General features: G+C 37.3%; 1 protein-coding gene and 1 long non-coding RNA gene across 2 annotated transcripts; both read left to right on the top strand.

Moving 5' to 3' along the window:
* Nucleotides 1–1261: 1261 nt before the first annotated feature.
* On the top strand, nucleotides 1262–21699 carry LOC110441125 (the record flags this gene model as incomplete). Its single annotated transcript, XM_021484224.1, has 9 exons — nucleotides 1262–1632; nucleotides 2286–2325; nucleotides 2587–2756; nucleotides 3152–3292; nucleotides 3399–3450; nucleotides 16186–16590; nucleotides 18498–18902; nucleotides 19746–19915; nucleotides 20320–21699. Coding segments are annotated over 9 exons (1964 nt in total), but the record flags the coding sequence as incomplete, so codon positions are not given.
* On the top strand, nucleotides 9095–10246 carry LOC110441126. Its single transcript, XR_002461831.1, has 3 exons — nucleotides 9095–9344; nucleotides 9780–9819; nucleotides 10155–10246. It is a non-coding gene; the product is annotated as an uncharacterized LOC110441126 (long non-coding RNA).
* Nucleotides 21700–22002: the final 303 nt, after the last annotated feature.

Raw genomic sequence — 22002 nt, 5'->3', positions numbered from 1 at the left:
GTTGGGCAAAGTCTTTTGAATAGTGTGCCTCTATGGGAACGTATCTGGTCAGAATTACGATTAATTTTAAGTTCCTGTTAAACACAATGAACAAAATCGTACAATTGATCACAAATAATCAGTCGTATAAGAATAGGATGGAATAAGAGGTTACGGAGCCCATTCTAAATTTTATCAAATGAAGGCACGTTAGGAATAATGAAGCTGCGCACGCATTTCCCGATGTTTCGATACTAGCTGAATGGAGAGATAATTGTAAATCTATTGACATTTAAGTTATATTATTATATTGACATATCTATTACTCGAATACGGACCAGTATTAACATTTTAAAACAAGGAATGATACTTGTGGATGGTCTTTCTTCGTATGTATAGGAAGTACCCGTAATAAACATGTAGGAACTCGTTTTATCACTGCTGTATTCAGTTAAACAGTTTGTCTTGTAGCCCTGCTCTATACTAGGCGAGTGGTGACTGTGACTTCTCTTTAAAATCACATAAAAAGCTCGAATTAACGTTCAATTTCCATCCCAAAAACTCCCAAATAAACAATCAACATTAGCGGACAAAACGATGTCAATGACAGATAAATGACATCTTATTATCATAGCGTAAAAATGGCGTTCAAACACTAGGAAAATATATCTATTTGCCGATTTAAACAGACGATGAGTTGTTTAATACGAGGTCTGGTCTGTTTCGTTTGTTATCTGTTTGTAGGATTCTTGTACAGACGACTATAACAATGCATGTTGGTGAACCGCCATATTTTTAATAACAACACTGTAAACACGTAGATTCCATAGTAGGTTAGTGAACCACGGTACGCATGGTACCTAAAACGAACCACATACGACACATGGTCGAGTTTAGTAATTCAACATTCTGTATCACACGCGAATTTATACAAAGTGTAGTACTATATAGTCTGAATATTGACACTAGAGGTGTTTGGACGCCTACAAATCATAGGGGTATTAACAAGATTGTTAACTTACCATCATTTCACGATATTATAGTAACTATCATGTTGGTTCCGCCATTGGAATGGCTCAAATGATCCATTGTCGAAGGGCCAGTCGCCGTTTGAATGGCCCTAAATGCTCTACATTGTCCCTAAACATGTCATGCAAATTCGGACAGTTAGTCTGTGTAACAGAAATGAACAACATTGATTCACATTCTTGATCTCGGAACTCAGAACCACATATCAGCCGAGTTATACTGGTTTCTTAGATAATGTTTTGGTGTGTTTCAGTTTCTGGTCAGTCCATCACCATAACCGGAACAAGTACCTTAGTAACGCCGACATCAGAGCTCAGAATTACATGTCAGCCAAGCTCAGCTGGTATCAGTGATGTCACTACTACTAGTGTTCAGAAAAACACTAGTAGTACTGACTATACATCAATAGTGTATGTAGATTATAATAAAGGCAGATCATCATCAGAAATCAGCTGGGCTAACACAGCTTTCCAGAACAGACAGGGTGTGTCAGCGACAGGAAATGTGGACAGTGTCGGTGGTGCTCAGCTGGTGTTAACAATCTCCGCGAACAACACACGATGTGAGGACGGGGGAGCCTACCGGTGTAATATGGGAGTAATTATGACAAGTGGTGGTGGTGCTGTATCTTTTTAAAATTCCTTTTTATCAAATAGTATTTGGAAAGTTTTGGAGCATGTGGCTGATTTCCTTAAGATTTCTTCACCTTTCACCACACATCCAGTATATAGACTGCGACTGAAAGAATGTTTTAAATGTGAGGATAAAAGTAGTGGAAAAACGATCATGTCATTGTAATTGTGGGTCTTATCGCGTTCTGTTCTAAACGATAACGGTAATATACAGACAAATAAAGGATTGTTACAACTCGGTAAATAATAGTCCTTTAGGCAGTATTTAACCCATATATATTTTATTAAGACGCCTTCAATTAGATAAATTGTCATTTTGAATTTGTCAAAATAAACAACAAAATCTGAATTTGATATTGTCTGAGCCACTGTTTGACGTGACGTCGGACATAATGTCCCAATGTGCAGTAAGTTTACTCGCTGTTGTATCATACTATTAAGCATTGAACTGTTTTTGTATGGTATTTTTTATCTATTAGATCATAAATACCATACAAAAACAGTGTTATTCTTATATCTACGTGGTGCATGGTATTTAAAGTCCCATCAACGACACAGCTTTCAAAAAGCTTATATAGTGACAATGCTATGCAAATGTAAATATTTCACATTGGACTCGCCTTCATATTCCTTAACTGTAGAAAGAATAACAAACACCGAACAAACATTGGAGAAATGCCAACTGGTAAGTGAATATGCAATTTTAATATGTTACAGTTCAGCCGAGCTACATCAATGCCCGGAATGTGATGCCTTCTCCTAATGTGAAAACAGTCAATTTTAATGTGTTACAGTTCTGCCGACCTACACCAACGCCCTGTATGTTACGCCATCTCCCAATGTTAAACATAGCCAATATATCTGTTACAGTTCTGCCGACCTACACCAACGCCCTGTATGTTACGCCATCTCCCAATGTTAAACATAACCAATTTATATGTTACAGTTCTGCCGACCTACACTAACGCCCTGTATGTTACGCCAACTCCCAATGTGAATGGTCAGTATTACTCTGTGGGAACCACACTGACGTTCAGCTGTTCCGGTACTGAAGGCAGTGACAAGAGGATCCACACGTGGTGTTACAAACAAGCAGGCAGCATTACCGGATTTACGGTACAGTTTACGTCATGTGTTACCCTTGTGCGGTACACAGTCCACTTACCACATATTGTTATGTCACGTTTGATTAGCTCTAAAATGTACACCAAAATTCCCTGTCTACGGCAAACACACACATATGCACGCTTACACGACACACATGGAGGAACGTCCTTAAATGACCTTAGCTATAAATAGGACGTTAAACAATATTAACCAAACCTAACTATAATATTGGCAAATCACTAAAACGTGGTACAGGACGACCGTGCTTACTTTCTTATTAGCTTCACCATTACCGGTAGGAAACACTCAACTAGCTGATGAAGATGATTGGTATTAAGTAAGAATGAGTTTTGCTATTATGTCGATAAGGCTTTGGTATTATTGTGTAGATTTCTGCTTTATAGGGTTACCCTGCGGACATTAATCAGAATGAAAACGGTTTGGTCCAGGACGGGTGTAACTACAGACGCAGAAGTACACTTACCTACAATGTAACGGCAGCAGACACAGAAACCACATTTATGTGTGAACCATTCACTGGCAGCACACGCATACATTACACGCATGCATCTTGCACACAGGGGAGGCCGTCCTTAAATGACCTTAGCTGTTAATAGGACGTTAAACAAACTCAAACAAACAAACAAACAAATGTGTGGTACAAGTGCAGCAGGCCTGAAAACCAACTTTACCATCAGAAACTGTAAGTATGAAAGCTTATCATCCTTGATAAAATCCAAAAGACAATTATACATAAACGAAAAACGGGCACAAGATCTAGCAACTTATGTATGTTAAAATCTTATCCTGGCGAAGGTTACTTAACTATAGTTATTTTAAAAGTATTTCAGATAATCTGTTTATCCGATAGGTCAGTAACTAAGGACATATCATCAAGAAAAGATAGGTTAAAAGCGGACTGTCAACAAATCCTTGATTAGAACTCCAAATAAACTTATTAAAACTGGGCAAAATATGGACAACAAATGAAACAGCATAATTAGACGCGAATAAGACCAGGTTTTCTGAAAGAATAAGCGTGTTCCGATTTATCAACAACATCCGCCATGTTAGGCAAGATAATTTTAATGTGATGTCACGTTAACATAGGTAGAAAGGGAAAATTGACAACGCCATCAACGTTATTCAATCCTCCACCGGTTTCCGTGGGGGAGATACTATTTCACCTGGAGTACCAGATTTGGGATGGCGGAGTGAAAGTGCAAGCAAGAGGAACGTCACTATTAAAGAATTATGTCACTGTACTTTGGCCTTTACTTTGCAAATGTTTGTCCGGGGCATATTTTCTATACTTTTTCAACTGGAGTAACCATGTTTGATTTACATGGACATTTTGGGATTACAGAGTGCAAGAAGTAGGTAACTGTTACCTGATTGTGACCTATGCTTCCTGACATAAGTGCACTGTTTGTTAAATATAGAAAACATTACCGGTTACAATGTATTGCCGTGTTATTTATGTAGCATTTTATTTGAAGCATCACATAATATGCCAACTCCAATTACAATATGTATCTCAAACACTAATCAACATAATTTCTCTTTAAATTAAAACATATATCATTTCCGCAGCAATGTCATGTTTACCTGATTATATTTACATTCTGTGTTGCATTTGCCTATATGTCGTTAGTAAACCAAATTGCAGTATATGAGATTGTATACTACAATTTACAGTGATACGACGAGTGTAGGAATACAGCTGGTACAAGATAAACAAATATGGCCGCCCAATACTTTCGGTTTCAATAGGCCTATAGTCGGAAAACATTATGGGTTCGTTAGCATTGAGCAATATAGGTAATCGCAAAAAAACTAAAGCAACTTGACAAATATGACAATATAAATCTATTATAAGATGTGTAGGTACCACAAAATTATTGTAAGCGCCATTATAGATATGCAATTACCAAGTTTGTCAACGTCATCACACAGTGGATCGGTTTCGAGATTTTTAGTTATGCATAACATCAGTGAATAACCACAACACTAAAATTCAGCATTTCTAAAACCTTGTAAAAGTCGAGGGTATCGACAAGGCTTTAAAATGTGTATAAATACCTTTTTAAGTGTTGTGGTTTTTCAGTGATGTCATCCATTACTCAAAATCACGAAACCGAGCCCATGTGAACGTCGTCTGCTAGCGATGCTAATCTGACCGATTAGACATGGAATCTATTTCAAACGAAATGTCCTTGGAATCGTTATCACCTACTGAAAGGACCACTTTAATTAAACGTTTCCGAGTATATATGCTTCTGTAAATAACGTAATATTCCAGTCGAAGGAAACATAAGCGTTTCCGAGGAAACAATCAAGTCCGCTCAGCGCCGCATCACTTCAAAATACATGTTATCTATCAATGCGCGGAAAACAGCTTTAATTTTAAATTTTTAACCAGAAGATATGCAATTATTAACAATTTTTTAACATAAACACTCCTATGAAATAAATAATAAAGTTAAGTTTGTGTTCAAACCATTTTATGTGCGTGTGGTTTTCAATGACACGAGGAACTATATTATTTTTTCTGGAAATGTCGACTGTTCTGGGATTTGAATTTACTGACGTCACTGATATGATAAGCGGGAAATTCAAACGTAGTTTTGCTTCAGTTACTATACAAAACAAACTATACATATAAATGTAAATATAATAATTGAACTGTTACCAGATGCAGTATACAGTTGATAGGAATGGATACTGCATCTGGTAACAGTTCAATGCTTAAATATACCCATTTACACATATAGGTCTATGAAAAGTCTACCGTAGGGATTCAGGGATTTTATCCCAATATGGTCTGGAGCATCCTCTGGCCAATGATACTTTTGTATTAACGGTGAGGTTAGCCTCCCCCCCACCCCCCCTGGGTTAGAGAAGCGGGCCCAATAGGGAAAATAGAGGTAAAACCTTTCAAATTATTTTTCTGCCGTAAGGATTGAGGATTATCGTAATTTAGTCTGGAGCATCATTGGACCAAGGGACTCAATTTTGTAAAAGCATTCGGTTTGGACCCTCTGGGGGCAGAGGAGCGGGGCCCAATGGGGAAATTATATTATATGTAATAAGATTTTTTGTCCATGCTTACTGAGCTTTGCTCAATTGACCTATTCTGATTAGTTTCCGTCCGTTGTCGTCCGTTATGCGTTTTTTTTTTTACATTATTGACTTCATCTCATGAACCAGTGATTGGATTTATTTTTCAAACTTGGTCAGAATCATCCTAGATAGATGAGGCTACGCAATTGTAAAATTGGGATTCCTGCCCCAACCACAGGGGTAAGGGCAAGGCCCCAAATTGAAAATTTACCAATATTACCAAATTCTTCTTCTCAAGACACAGAAGTACTACAGTCCTCCCGGGCCATCTGTTTTCCCTTCGGGAGGGGATACATTTGGGTATATTTAGTCGATTTTCAATTGGAAATTAGTCTTACTTGGTCAGAAGCATCCTTGAAAGAAGTTGGTTCAAATTGTAAAATTGGAATTAATGCCTCAACTACAGGGGCCAGGGTGGGGCTCCAACGGGAAAATAAACCAATATTTCAAAAATCTTCTTTTCAAAACTCAGAGGTACTTCAGTCGATTTCTTTGCATGGTTGGAAAAATCATCAGGGGCTTTATTTAAATTGTAAAACAAAACCGGGCCATTCGTTTTTCCTTCGGAAACCTGACAACAGTTTATATAGAGAACTAACACTTTTGGGTATATTTTGTTCATTTTCAGCAGGAAATTGTTCAAACTAAGTCAGAATCATCTTTAATTGAGGAGGGTATTGCATTGTAAAATTGGGATTCCTGTCCCATCCCCAAGGGCTAGGGCGGGGACACAAAGGGAAAATTACCAATAATATATTAATACACAATAATTTAAATCATGAATATTTACAAACGTTCGCAAATATTTAAGTGTTCAATGTAGTTGCTTCTTATACAGCAACACATACAAGTAGGCGTAAGAAGTCACATGTTTCGTCAGTAAATTGAAGTAGTTATCATGATTTGCTTGCATAACACACAGTGTTGACTTTGAATATCTGAGAATTAAACAGATTTTTTATTATTCGGCAAGAAAGTCTACTTCTTCAGACTCAGAGGTACTACAATCAACTTCTGTGCATGGATGACAATTCCATCAGGGGGTTTATCTATTTTTCAATTTCATTACCCCCGGACCATCCATTTTCGCTTGGGTAAGTGGTAACGTTTACTTAAGATTATACAAGGAAATAACGATTATGAGTATATTTTGTCCATTTTGAGCAGTTCAATCTTGATTGGAATGATTATGGTGCCAGATGGCAAATAGATTGTATGAGAAAATAAGATACTGCTTCATCCCCAGGGGCTGGGTGGTGGGGTCGAAATGGAGGAAATGGTTTAAAAATAAAAATCTTCTTCATCAGACTCTGATGTTTTACAAACAAATACTCTTCATGGAAAAAATGGTCCTTAGGTGCATTATCTAAATTTTAAATTTCTTTATCCGCCGGGTCATTTGCTCTCCTTAGGAGAGAGTAAAGTTAACTGGTTTATGTAGGGAAATAACACTTCTGACTATATCTTGTCCATTTTCGGCAAGAAATTATTCAAACATGATTAGAATAGTTATAATGAAATTGAAATAAAATAGAATCAGAAAGTAAAAATCTGACCTATCCTAGGGGTTGGCCAAAGGGAAAACTTGGCTAAATAACATTACCAAAATAATATTTTAGAATAGTTTTTATAGTTCTTATCCTTTGGTGATATGACAAGTTTTATTTTTTACTTGGTTTACAGGTTGATTTCAATATCACATCTCAACAATGACATTGAGTTTCCAGTACCTATAATATGACTCAGGTGACCGCTAAGGCCCTTTGACCTCTTGTTTATGGTGTTGGCGGCATCTCTGTCAATATTTACAATATAGAACAAAAGCATCACCAACTTGAACATGAACATATGGGGCATTGCCTAATAAGTTAACATACATGAATATTTATAATACCTGTTTGCATGATAGAGCTACACGTATCTCTTGTAAGAAAGAAGTCTCATGGCATCTATCATATTACATGAACAGGAGTATTGTGATATATATAAACTTTATTGGGGCGTTATTGATCATTTATGGCCTCATAAGAAGTAACAATTTTAACTTGAATTTATTTACCAATTTCTTTTTTAAACATCAGATTGGTTATTGGGGCTTTCTTTTTTGGTGCAGATTTGTTCAATGCGCATACTTAGTTGCCCAACCATAGCAACGAAATCGCGTTGCTATACAAAAATATGATGTGTTTGGATAGTTAGCATGCAGAAATGAAAACCTCCGCATGTGACAAACAAATTCAAAATCCCCGATGAGGCTGGAAAATAACCCTTAACGCCCCTAGTCCTTTCCGACTATTCGGATATTTATTTTTGTTACCTGTTCGTTGTCTTCCGACCGAGTAACCGGCTAACCGTTGACAACTCTAGTTTTAACCACATTGTGTGCAGAGTCTGCTTTTGCAGTGGGCCTCATGTTTTTGTAACGTCCGTATGAAGACGTCCGTGTGTTTCAGTGTATGTTTCATAAATTTATATCTCGTTATCCGGAATTTTCTGCCCTGCAGGTAGGGCGTAAGAATTGTACCTGCTGCCCCCAATTGCATGATCGTAAGAGGCGACTAAATTTGGGACCTTTTCTCTTCTCTCCTTTCTAAATAACTTTCTTTTTCCTAATGTCTCCCTTGACAATGCCTCACTTTTGGCCATTTGTTGAGCGTTCGCCCCTGTGAGGAAGGCTTTGGGTTCTGTCCCCTGGCCGAGACATACCAAAGTCTTTAAAAATGGCAGTTTCTACTCCTGCTTAACGCTCAGCAAATTAGGAGTGGGACGACTGGTTCGCCCGTTGTCAGTATAATGTGACCGGGTGGGGCGTCCTGCTGGGTGTCTTCGGCAGTATGTTTCAGTGAGGTAGCACTATAAAGTCGGCATCAGTTCCGCGCTATCACAAGGAGACAAACACGAACATATCGCAGCCTCCCAAAATACACACACATACACTACACGCATGCATCTTGCACACAGGGGAGGCCGTCCTTAAATGACCTTAGCTGTTAATAGGACGTTAAACAAAATCAAACAAACAAACAAACAAAAGTTGAACGTTCAGTGTTTGGCAGCTTCTTCCTACTTAGTGAAAAATGTTTCATGAAATAGCGTGAATAATACAATTACTGATAAAGGCATCAACGTCTTCAAATTCGACAACAAATATAATGTGACTTATAAATATGTGGTTTCAATATGCATATGTGCTGTTTTATTAAATCGCTGAGTAACATAACCTTAAAAAATCACAACACCATTCGTTCCGCCGAAATTAGCTCTTGAACAGCACACATCCTTAGATACAAATCTCAAAATGTTATAATTCAGCCATGCTTTTGTTAATTCATCCTACGACAAGAACCAAATGCTTTATAATCTACGCAGGTGACGTCATACCTTGGATCGTTGTCGCTGTTGTATTTATCGTTATCACCATCGCCCTTATATTTGCTGTTGTTTATCTCTGCCTTCAAGTAGGAAAATACAAAAGTAACGACGGCTTTCAATATTTGTTTTGTAAACTAAAATTTAAATCAGTTTTAGGATGGGATACCCATAATAACAAATCTTATTTAATCTCGGATATTAAAAGTCAACCCTGTGTGTTATGCAAGCAAACATAGAACACTACATCAATTTCCTGACGAAACATGTACGACTGGTTACTCCTACTTGTAAGGGTTGCTGTATAAGAACCAACTACCCTGAACACGTAAATAGTTGCGAATGATTGGTAAATATTCATGTTTTAAATTATTGTGTATTAATATATGTCAACCATTACTAACGCTAATATATTGTATTTAAATAGTGAATGTACACACTTCTAATCCTTTGCCATTTTATTATTATTTTGGTTTTCCCTATAGTTGCCATTTAAAAGGAGTTCAATTTAATAACAAAACACATCTTTTTAACCAACAGAACGTTTACGTGAGCGTGTGGAGTACCAGGGGATTAACACGTAAATATATGTTACCTTTTTATTGTATTATTCCGTTAGGAAACATTACACACACTGCGGCCTTGTCAAGTTGTTTATTTTAGATGTTTTCATAGTCACACATTGCATTTGCTGTTCTAGTTAATTAATGCAAAACAAATGCTTTAAAACTTTTGCTAAACGTTGTTGAAATTCATTTGTAATAACTAGCATGATATTTTTAAATATACATTCCGTAATTGATGTATATCTTCCATCTAAACAATACATTTGTAAATTTAAAGTTTAAATACATATTTTCACCAAATAACAAAGGTTTTTTTGTTGAATTTTATATTGTGTTATGTTTTAAACAGCGGATTCTCTAAAAGAGACGAGCATGTGTACAGCACCACTGACAATTACGAGATACCACAAATATAGACTTAACAGGATATTGACACTGGCCTAAGGCGAGGATGTGTACAGCACCACTGACAATTACGAGATACAGCAAATATAGACTAGATATTGACACTGGCCCCACAAATATAGACTCAACAGGATATAAACACTGGCCAAAGGCGTGGGTGATCACACCAGCAAAATACTAGATATTTCACTGTACTTCAAGGAAAGGCTGTTCACGCTAACAACACTACTTTGAATATGACAGTATAGTCCATAGCGATGACGTTTACGCTGTCTCGCGGTCCAAGAAAGAAATGTTCACGCTAAAAAACACTTGCTAGATTAAAAACACTAGTCAAAGGAGAAGGGTTGTATACTACTGGCGAAAACACGGTAGCCTAACACGAGGCATATCCTGTCACCGACACACATACACACAAACACGCTTACACAACACATATGGAGGCATGTCCTTAAATTACCTTAGCTGTTAAAACAATATAAAACCAAAATCAAACTAACACGAGATATAGTCTCTGTTTATGGCAAATATGACCAAACCAGTTTTTCATCAATTGCATAATTACATTTATTACATTTTTGCCAGTGAAATATCGGATTCTATTGACTTGATAAAACTGATATCTTAATAACATTTTTATAAGCAATCATACCAGAAAATAGCAGAAAACGTCGGAATTGTGTTGAGTATCCCATTCAAAATGGCGCCCAGCCTTGTTGTCAAGCGTGACGTAATTAGAATGTAGCGCTAATTATAACGCTTCTGATTCACGCCCTTTTTTTATGCATTACATTTTTCATCTTTTATGCTTTAAAAATGCAATAAATAGAAAATGTAATGGTGTCTTCATAATACCAAATATATTTCACTCATGTGGCTAATATTTTAAAAATTTTCACTCGTGCTGCACACTCGTGAAAAATATCAAAATATTAGCCACACTCGTGAAATATATTTGGTATTACTGAAGACACCATTAAATATCCTCTATGTACTGACTTCAACAGACAAAAATTCTATCACATCGAAGAAATATTTTTCACATGTACTTTCTATAATCCATTAATACACTGTTCTTTGACCTCATAAATAACACATGTTTATAGTTCAAAATTAAAAAATACGTATAGTGACAATAAACGACGTCAGTAATGTATTACTGGATATATAGTATGTGAATAGAGAACAATGTTAGGAGTGTTACTAAAGCAACGCTATTTACACCTAGACAACAAATGAACCGAAGACAATAGCAGCAGACTTTGTAATACTCGTGGTGGGCTTATGCCTATTTCATCAGGAAAATCTACATGTATATATGTTTCTTGATGAAACTTTTTATTGTTCGTTTGTAATAAAGATACGGAGAACTACATTGATGTATTATATCAAGAATGTATAATAAATACTCTCCAATAGAATTTCTCCATAAACGATTACTTCCACAACAAGTCTGGCCGAGCGGGTTACCACGTCAGTCTGGTTGAGCGTGTTCCGGAGAAAAGCAATCTACAGTGACTACCAACACTTTTTGTACCAGGGAATTTCCTACAAGTGTCAAAGCCACCATACCACCATACCACCTACAAGTTCTATATATATAACATGTTATCTGACGTGAGCTTACATCATTTAACTAGTGTACACACTTGCATAAAAGCTACCTCACGAGGTGTATTATTTTACAATTTTATCGCTTGGTAACTTCCTGGTTGTCGGGTTTTTCCATAAAAGTAATTGAAATTTTCAATCTTAACAGTCATGTTTACCTCAATAGTCATTCTAGCAGTCACAGTATTCACAGGTGAGTGACATTTATCATTCATGGTTCAATAACTTACACATTACCCGTAACATGTACAAGCATTATTTCCAGTTTCGGTCCGGTTTTCTTTATCTAACTCGTTAGATCGGCAAACTAGTTAGCAAGATGTCAAGGGTTCGATCCCCAACAGAGGACTTCAACGTTATTGAAATGACCTCTGTTACAGTGTTATTGGGATTAACCGAATAATCCATACAGATCGATACGGACGAAATATTTATCTGCTTTTACACTCGTTAAATAAACAAATTAAAAGTGTTTATGATATGACGAGGAACAGAAAACAATACATTTAATACAGAAGTAAATTTATTGAAACTTACCTGAAGGTTGCACTTGATTGTAATTCCGTCTTTATTCTGGATAGTACAAATACGTGCGCATACTTCAAAGCAAGTGAATAAACGTGTCCTAAATATATTTTGGTCTGCTACAGAGTTACGTCCCGTTTCCAGAATTCAAACTCCTATAAATAGAATTGTTACATCTCGGTGCCGCCAACAATTTCAAGCCAGCCGGCCTTAAATAGTCTGCCCTTTTTTGCCCACCATCATCTGATGGCGGGCTATTCAAATCACCCTGCGTCCGGTGTCCGTGGTCCGTCCTTAAACTATTCTTGTTATCGCTATTTCTCAGAAATACCGGAGGGATCTTTCTTAAATTTTATATGTAGGTTCCCATTGGTCCTGTATTGTGCAGGGCAACTTTTGAGACTGATCTGATAAACAACATGGGCGACAGGCAGTCATCTTGGATTTTGACATTGAAGTTTTGTTATCGCTATTTCTCAGGAAGAACTGAAGAGATCCATCTCAAATTATATATGTAGGTTTCCCTTGGTCTGCAGTTGTGCATATTTAATTTTGAGACTGATCGGATATAGAAAATGGCCGACAAGTCACTATCTTGGATTGTGACATTAAAGGTTTGTTGTAGCTATTTATCAGGAAGTACCTGAGGGATCGTTCTCAAATTTGTTATGTAGGCTTTCCTAGGTCTGTATGATCAAATAAACACAATGGCTGAAAGACCACCATCTTGGATTATGACATTAAAGGTTTGTTTATAACTACTTCTCAGGAAGTAGTGGATGCATCTTTCTCACATCTTATATGTACATGTAGGTTCCCCTGGGTCCTTACTTGTGTATATAAACTTTTGAGACTAATCAGATAAACAAAATGGCAGACAGGCAGCCATTTCGGATTTTGACAGTGACGGTTTGTTATGGCTGTTACTCAGGAAAAACTGGATAGATCTGTCTTAACATTTTGATGTAGGTTCCCCTTGTCATGAATGTATGCATGTTTTCTAATGAGACTGATCGGATATATAAATCATTGATTTGACAGTTAATGTTTGTTAGTGCTATTTCCCAGGCAGTTCTGGAGGGTTCTTTCTCAAATTCTATATGTAGGTTCCCCACTATCCTTTATTGTTCATGTTTACTTTTGAAACTGATCAGATAAACAAAATGTCCTCCCGACAGCCATCTTCGATTTTTGACATTGAAGGATTGTTAGTACTATTTCTCAGGTACAACTTGAGGGATCTTTCTCAAATTTGATATGTAGGTTCCCCTTAATCCCTCGTTGTGCATGTTATATTTTAAGGCTGATCATAAAAACAAAATGGCTAAAGGAAGAACTAAACAGTGCAATGCTCGATTCTATTTCTCTTAAATTCAGTACTGTACTAGTAAATATTTGAATTGACAAACTCACTTTGAAGTTTGTCTTTCATACACAGTATTAAGTTTAGACCAAAATTACCTCAAGGTGCATTTACTGTTAACATGACTGGATCAAACAGATTAGAGAAAAGAAGAGAAAAGATCGAACTGACAAAGAACTAATGAAGATGGTACAATGGTGGGCGCCAAGATCACTCTGGGATCTCTTGTTTTCTTTTATCTGTTCCTCCAACATCATATCGTTAATTAGTCTAGCCAATCTTTCATTCTTAATTTCTTGCCCTGTCGGTTCGTCTACCGTGATTTCCTTTGACGTTTCCCTAATGTACTCAGGCAGGCTACGGTTATTTAAATTGTGAACATGGTGTTTGTTCACGCAATCTTACACAGAGTCATCCTGCAGTATTCTATAAATTTTGTCAAGTTTATCTTTTTCGTCTGGGTGATCCATGAAAGCCTGCTTGTGTGGTCGGGTGGCGCAGTGGATAGCTCATGCCTTTCACCACGACAGCTGGGGTTCGATTCCCGGTGAGACGTGAAAAGGTACGGGGTCACCTGTCCGATGACGAGGGTTTTCTCCGGGTGCTTCGGTTTCCTCCCACATTAAGACCCCCGCGCGCAACCATCCTAGCCAACAAGAGTGATTAATATAAGTTGTAAAAACTTGTTTCATAATTGTTGTGAAATAAATAAAGAGCCTGCTAATTGCCAATGAATCGCATTACGATTCACCATTCGTAAAGGAATAGGATAAAATTTTGATAAGAGGAACCGGAGTCCATTCTGAACTTTCTTAAATGAAGACACGTTAGGAATAATGAAGCTGCGCACGCATTTCCCGTTGTTTCGATACTAGCTTAATGGAGAGATAATTGTTATTCTATTGACATTAAATTTATAATGTATATTATTATATTGACATATCTATTACACGCATACAGACCAGCATTAACATGTTAAAACAAGAAATGAGACGTGTGCATGATCTTTCTTGTGATATCTACGTATGTAAAGGAAAGTACCAGATATAAACATGTATGAACTCGTTTTATCACTGCTATATTTAATTAAACAGTTTGTCTTGTAGCCTTGCTCTATACTAAGCAAGTGGTCAAGCTAACCATACATTTACAACTCACATACACAATCGGAACAATACGTTTCGCTATTACAATTACAAAATTACACTTGTGCGAAGACGGAAGGCACCCTTGCATGACACACGCTACAGGTATAGGTACAGTAAAAACAAAACAAAACCCTTCTATACTTTCTCACAATGACACATAAAACCACGACTTATACACAAGTATATATTTCATAAGTATAGAGTTTATGAAAGGAATTAATCAAATAGCAATAATGGTTACTTTAAATAGAGAAACGTCTTACATTAGCTCTTTACTAATAAATCCTTTAAAATATGTAACAAAACCCACATCCTATATTAATCTATCTATAAGAAAAAGAAGTGCAGGTAGAGAATATTAGAAAGGTGAAACACTTACATATCAACTGATCCGTCCAGTTACAAGAAATGTCTGACACTAACTTATACAAAGAACATCCCGCCAAATCGCCCAATGGAAACAACCAATGAAATAACAGAAACTACATGACGTAACACCACAAAGACTGCCAATCGGACACTACAATTACAGAGTACGATACAAACGAAACGAACGCGTACAAAACGTATACATTACTACGTTAATACGGACGATACTATAACGGACGACGCAACTTACGGACGCGTTTCACAATACGTTGGACAATCGGAGAAAATATTATACAATATTACATACTTAATATTTTAATAACAACTCTTAGCAAATTCACTAAAAGTATGTCCCTGCTACAATATCTTATTATCATAGCGTAAAAATGGCGTTGAAATACTAGGAAAATATATCTATTTGCCGATTTCAACAGACGATGAGTTGTTTAATACGAGGTCTGGTCTGTTTTGTTTGTTATCTGTTTGTAGGATTCTTGTACAGAGGACTATAACAATGCATGTTGGTGAACGGACATATTATTAATAACAACACTGTCCACACGTAGATACCATAGTACGTGAGTGCACCACGGTACGCATGGTACCTAAAATGAACCACGTGGTCGAGATTAGTAATTCAACATTATGTATTACACGCGAATGTATACAAAGTATAGTACCATATAGTCTGAATTTTGACACTAGAGCTGTTTGGACGCCTACAAATAATAGGAGTATTAACAAGATTCTTAACTTACCATCATTACAAGCAAGTTAATATCATATTTGTTCCGCCATTGTAGATGGGCCATAAAACACTACAAAACAATCGCCGTTTCGGCCAGTTAGTCTGTGTAACAGAAATGAACAACATTGATCACATTATTGATCTCGGAACTCAGAACCACATATCAGCCGAGTTATACTGGTATCTCAGATTATGTCTTGGTGTGTTTCAGTTTCTGGTCAGTCCATCACCATAACAGGAACAAGTACCTTGGTACCGCCGACATCAGAACTCAGAATCACATGTCAGCCAAGCACAGCTGGTATCCGTGATGTCAATACTATTAGTATTCAAAAAAACACTAGCAGTACTGATTATACAACATTAGTGTATGTAACCTATGATAAAGCCTGTTCATCATCAGTAATCAGATGGGCTAGCACAGCTTACCAGAACAGACAGGGTGTGTCAGCGACAGGAAATGTGGACACTGTCGGTGGTGCTCGGCTTGTGTTAACAATCTCCACGAACAACACACGATGTGAGGACGGGGGAGCTTACAGGTGTAATATGGGAGTTCTTCTATTAGGTGGTGGTGGTGCCGTGGCGGTTGCTGAAAAATATGTTACTGCTACAGGTATGTATCTCACATCTCATAACAGAAATATTCTAGTATGAAAGGAAAATGGTGAGAAACCAGGTTTTTTTACCTTGCTGTCCTTGATGTGTCAGAGTTGATTTCATCTTTCCCATGTAGCAGGAACTTGAGAAATGATCGCGAGTGCATGCTTTTGTCGATAGTTAATGTTTTATAGAAGGGTTTCTCAAATTCCTTTTTGTTTTTGGAAAGTTTTGGAACATGTGACTGATTTGCTTAAGATTTATTCACCTTTCACCACACATCCATGGACTCTCTGCGACTGAAAAATGTTTTAAATGTGAGGATAAAAGAAGTGGGAAAACGATCATGTCATTGTAATTGTGGGTCATTTTGTGTTCTGTTCTTGACGATAACGGTAAGATACAGACAAATAAGGTATTGTTACAACTCTGTAGTATTATTAATCCATATATATTTTATTAAGACGCTTACAATTTGATACATTGGCTTTTTGAATTTGACAAAATATGCAACAAAATCTTAATTTGATATTGTCTGAGCAACTGTTTTGTCTTTACATTTTAAATATATTTAATTCTACAATAATTCAGATACAGGGTAGTTATACCTGAGTGCGTCTCAAAGTCCAGTTAGGGACGGCACCCTTGCATGACACACGCTACAGGTATAGGTACAGTACGTTATGATACTAAAAACAAATCAAAACCCTTCTATACTTTCTCACAATGACACATAAAACCACGACTTATATAGTTTTTGAAATGAATTAATCAAATAGCAATAATGGTTACTTTAAATAGAGAAACGTCTTACATTAGCTCTTTACTAATAAATCCTTTAAAATATGTAACAAAACCCACATCCTATATTAATCTATCTATAAGAAAAAGAAGTGCAGGTAGAGAATATTAGAAAGGTGAAACACTTACATATCAACTGATCCGTCCAGTTACAAGAAATGTCTGACACTAACTTATACAAAGAACATCCCGCCAAATCGCCCAATGGAAACAACCAATGAAATAACAGAAACTACATGACGTAACACCACAAAGACTGACCACTCGGACACAGCAATTACAGAGTACGATACAAACGAAACGAACGCACACAAAACGTATACGTTACTACTTTAATACGGACGATACTATAACGGACGACGCAACTTACGGACGCGTTACACAATACGTTGGACAATCGGGGAAAATATACAATATCACATACTTCATATTTTAATAACAACTCTTAGCAAAGACACTAAAAGTATGTCCCTGCTACAATATCTTATTATCATAGCGTCAAAATGGCGTTGAAATACTAGGAAAATATATGTATTTGCCTATTTCAACAGACGATGAGTTGTTTAATACGAGGTCTGGTCTGGTTTTTTTGTTATCTGTGTGTAGGATTCTTGTACGAACGACTATAACAATGCATGTTGGTAAACCGACATATTATTAATAACAACGTCCACACGTAGATACCATAGTACGTAAGTGAACCACGGTACGCATGGTACCTAAAACGAACCACATGGTCGAGATTAGTAATTCAATATTATGTATCACACGCGAATTTATACAAAGTGTAGTACCATATAGTCTGAATATTGACACTAGAGCTGTTTGGACGCCTACAAAATATAGGAGTATTAACAAGATTCTTAACATACCATCATTACAATCAAGTTAGTATCATGTTTGTTCCGCCGTTGTCGATGGGCCATAAAACACTACAAAACAATCGCCGTTTGAATGACACTAAATGCTCTACATTGTCTCTAAATATGTCATGCAAATTCGGCCAGTTAGTCTTGTGTAACAGAAATGAACAACATTGATCACATTCTTGATCTCGGAATTCAGAACCACATATCAGCCGAGTTATACTGGTATCTCAGATTATGTCTTGGTGTGTTTCAGTTTCTGGTCAGTCCATCACCATAACAGGAACAAGTACCTTGGTAACGCCGACATCAGAACTCAGAATCACTTGTCAGCCAAGCTCAGCTTGTATCAGTGATGTAAGTACTATTAGTGTTCAAAAAAACACTAGTAGTACTGATTATACATCAATAGTGACTGTAGCCTATGATAAAGCCAGTTCATCATCAGTAATCAGCTGGGCTTACACAGCTTTCCAGAACAGACAGGGTGTGTCGGCGACAGGAAATGTGGACACTGTCGGTGGTGCTAGGCTTGTGTTAACAATCTCCACGAACAACATACGATGTGAGGACGGGGGAGCTTACAGGTGTAATATGGAAGTAACTCTGACAGGTGGTGGTGGTGCCACGGCTAATGCTGATAAATATGTTACTGCTACAGGTATGTATCTCACATCTTTATAACAGAAATATTCTAGTATGAAAGAAAAATGATGAGAAACCAGGTTTTTTACCTTGCTGTCCTTGATGTGTTAGAGTTGATTTCATCTTTCCCATGTAGCAGGAACTTGAGAAATGATCGCGAGTGCATGCTTTTGTCGATAGTTAATGTTTTATAGAAGGGTTTCTCAAATTCCTTTTTGTTTTTGGAAAGTTTTGGAACATGTGACTGATTTGCTTAAGATTTATTCACCTTTCACCACACATCCATGGATTCTCTGCGACTGAAAGATGTTTTAAATGTGAGGAAAACGATCATGTCATTGTAATTGTGGGTCATTTTGTGTTCTGTTCTTGACGATAACGGTAATATACAGACAAATAGGGATTGTTACAACTCAGTAGTATTATTAATCCATATATATTTTATCAAGACTCTTACAAGTTGATGCATTGGCTATTTGAATTTGACAAAATATGCAACAAAATCTTAATTTGATATTGTCTGAGCAACTGTTTGTGACGTCGGACATAACGTCCCCATGCGCGATAAGTTTACTCGCTGTTGTATCATACTATTCACATTGGACTCGCCTTCACATTCCTTTACTGTAGCAAGAATAGTAAACCCCAAACAAATATCGGGAAAATGTCAACTAATAAGTGAATATGCAATTTGAATATGTTACAGTTCATCCGAGCTACATCAACACCCGGAAGTCGACACCTTCTTTTGATGTGAATACAGTCAATTTTAATATGTTACAGTTGAGCTGACCTACACTAACTTCCTGTTTGTTACGCCTTCCCCCAATGTTAAACATAGCAAATATATCTGTTACAGTTCTGCCGACCTACACCAACGCCCTGTATGTTACGCCAACTCCAAATGTGAATGGTCAGTATTACTCGGTGGGGACTAAACTGACGTTCAGCTGTTCCGGTACTGTAGGCAGTGACAAGATGAACCACACGTGGTGTTACAAACAAGCAGACAGCAATACCGGATTTACGGTACAGCTTACGTCATGTGTTAACCTTGTGCGGTACACAGTCCACTTACCACATATTGTTATGTCACGTTTGATTAGCTTGAAGTACACCAAATTACCCTGTCTACGGGTCACATACACACATGCACGCTTACACAACACACATGGAGGCGCGTCCTTAAATTACCTTAGCTATTAATATGACTTTAAACTATATAAAACAAACCTAGCTCTAACATTTGGCGAATCACTGAAACGTGGTACAGGACAGCCGTGCTAACGTTGTCAATACTTATTAACTTTACCATAACCAGTAGAAAACACTCAACTAACTGATGAAGATGTTTGGTATTATATAAATAATTATGAGGTTTGGCATTACGTCGATAAGACTTGGGTATTATTGTGTAGATTTCTGCTTTATAGGGTTATCCTACTGCAGCGGACATTAATCAAAATGAAAATGGTTTGGTCCAGGACGGGTGTAATTACAGACGCAGAAGTACACTTACCTACAATGTAACGGCAGCAGACACCGAAACCTCCTTTATGTGTGAACCATTCACTGGAAGCATGTGTGGTACAAGTGCAGCAGTCCTGAAAACCAACTACACCGTCAGACTCTGTACGTATTAAAGCTTAGCATCCTTGATAAAATTCAAAAGACAATTATACATAAACAAAAAACGGGCACAAGAACTAGCAACTTGTCATGTATTGTAAAACTTATCCTGGCGAAGGTTATCCGGAAGAATAAGCGTGTTCCGATTAATCAACAACATTCGCTTGTAAGGCAAGATAATACTAAGGTGATGTCACGTTTACATAGATAGTAAGGGAAAATGACGACGTAATCAACGTTATTTAATCCCCTAATTTACAAGGACATTTTGAGATTACAGAGGGCAAGAAGTATGTCACTATTACCACATTGTGACCTATGCTTCTTTACATAAGTGTACTGTTTGTTGAATATAGAAAACATTACCGGTGCGAGACTATGGTTTTTCTTAAAATATATTGCCTTGTATTATATTTGAAGCATCACATAATAAGCCAATCCAATTACTATATGTTTCTCAGACACCAATCAACTCTCTTTAAATTTAAACATATTTTATTTCTGCAGCAATGTCATGTTTATCTGATTACATACGCATTTACACATGATATGCCTGTGAAAAGTCCACTGATTTGTTTAGGTCTACTATGGTTGTTGGGCTCTGATTTTAACGCCGTAATAAGTTAACAGAAAAGATGATTTTTAGCGCACCTTCTCGAAGATTCTAGGGGCCCAATCGGGGAAATAGAGGTAAAACCTTTGAAATCCTCCTACCATAGGGATTTAGGGATTTTATCCCAATTTGGACTGGAGCATCCTCTGGCCAGGGGAACTTTTGTATCAACGGTGGGGGTGGCCTCCCTAGGGTATAGGAGCGGGTCCCAATAGGGGAAATAGAGGTAAAACCTTTAAAATTTTCTTTTCCCGTAAGGTTTGAGAGGTTTGTATCCTAAATAAGCCTGGCGCATCTTTGGACCAAGGGGACTCAATTTTGTAAAAACATTGGGTTTGGACCCTCTGGGGGCAGAGGAGCGGGGCCCAATGAGAAAATTATATTATGTTATATTGGGGACCAAATAAGGGAGAACATACTGCCCAAACCCTAGGGGCCAGGGCAGGGCCCCAAAGTGAAAATTAACCAATATTTCAAAAATCTTCTACTCAGGACTCGAGGTAATACAGTCCACCCTGTTTTCCCTTCGGGAGGGGTAAAGTTTACTATAATTTATATATGGAAATAACTAATTTTTTTGTATATTCTGTCAATTTTCAGTTGGAAATTATTCTTAATTGGTGAGATTCATCCTTGGAGGAAGATGGTACAGTTAGAATTACGCCCAAGTATCCACCTAGGTTCAGTTCGTTCTGCGTGCGGCTTGCGTGCGGTCAGCGGTAGTCTAGCGTCTAGAAAGCGATCGTTCACCGTTCGAGCACCGTTCGTATGTTTCGTCTGTTTCGTTCGTATCAGCTAAATCGTTCCGTTCGGTTATTTCGACCGGGAACTATCGTCCAATTATTTCATTGGGTCGTTTAGTTCGGCTACTCCG

Source organism: Mizuhopecten yessoensis, unplaced genomic scaffold (assembly GCF_002113885.1).
Source record: "Mizuhopecten yessoensis strain PY_sf001 unplaced genomic scaffold, ASM211388v2 scaffold715551, whole genome shotgun sequence".
Lineage (NCBI taxonomy): Eukaryota > Metazoa > Mollusca > Bivalvia > Pectinida > Pectinidae > Mizuhopecten > Mizuhopecten yessoensis.
The sequence above is the reverse complement of the archived record's forward strand: the minus strand, read 5'-3'. Positions and strand labels throughout refer to the sequence as shown.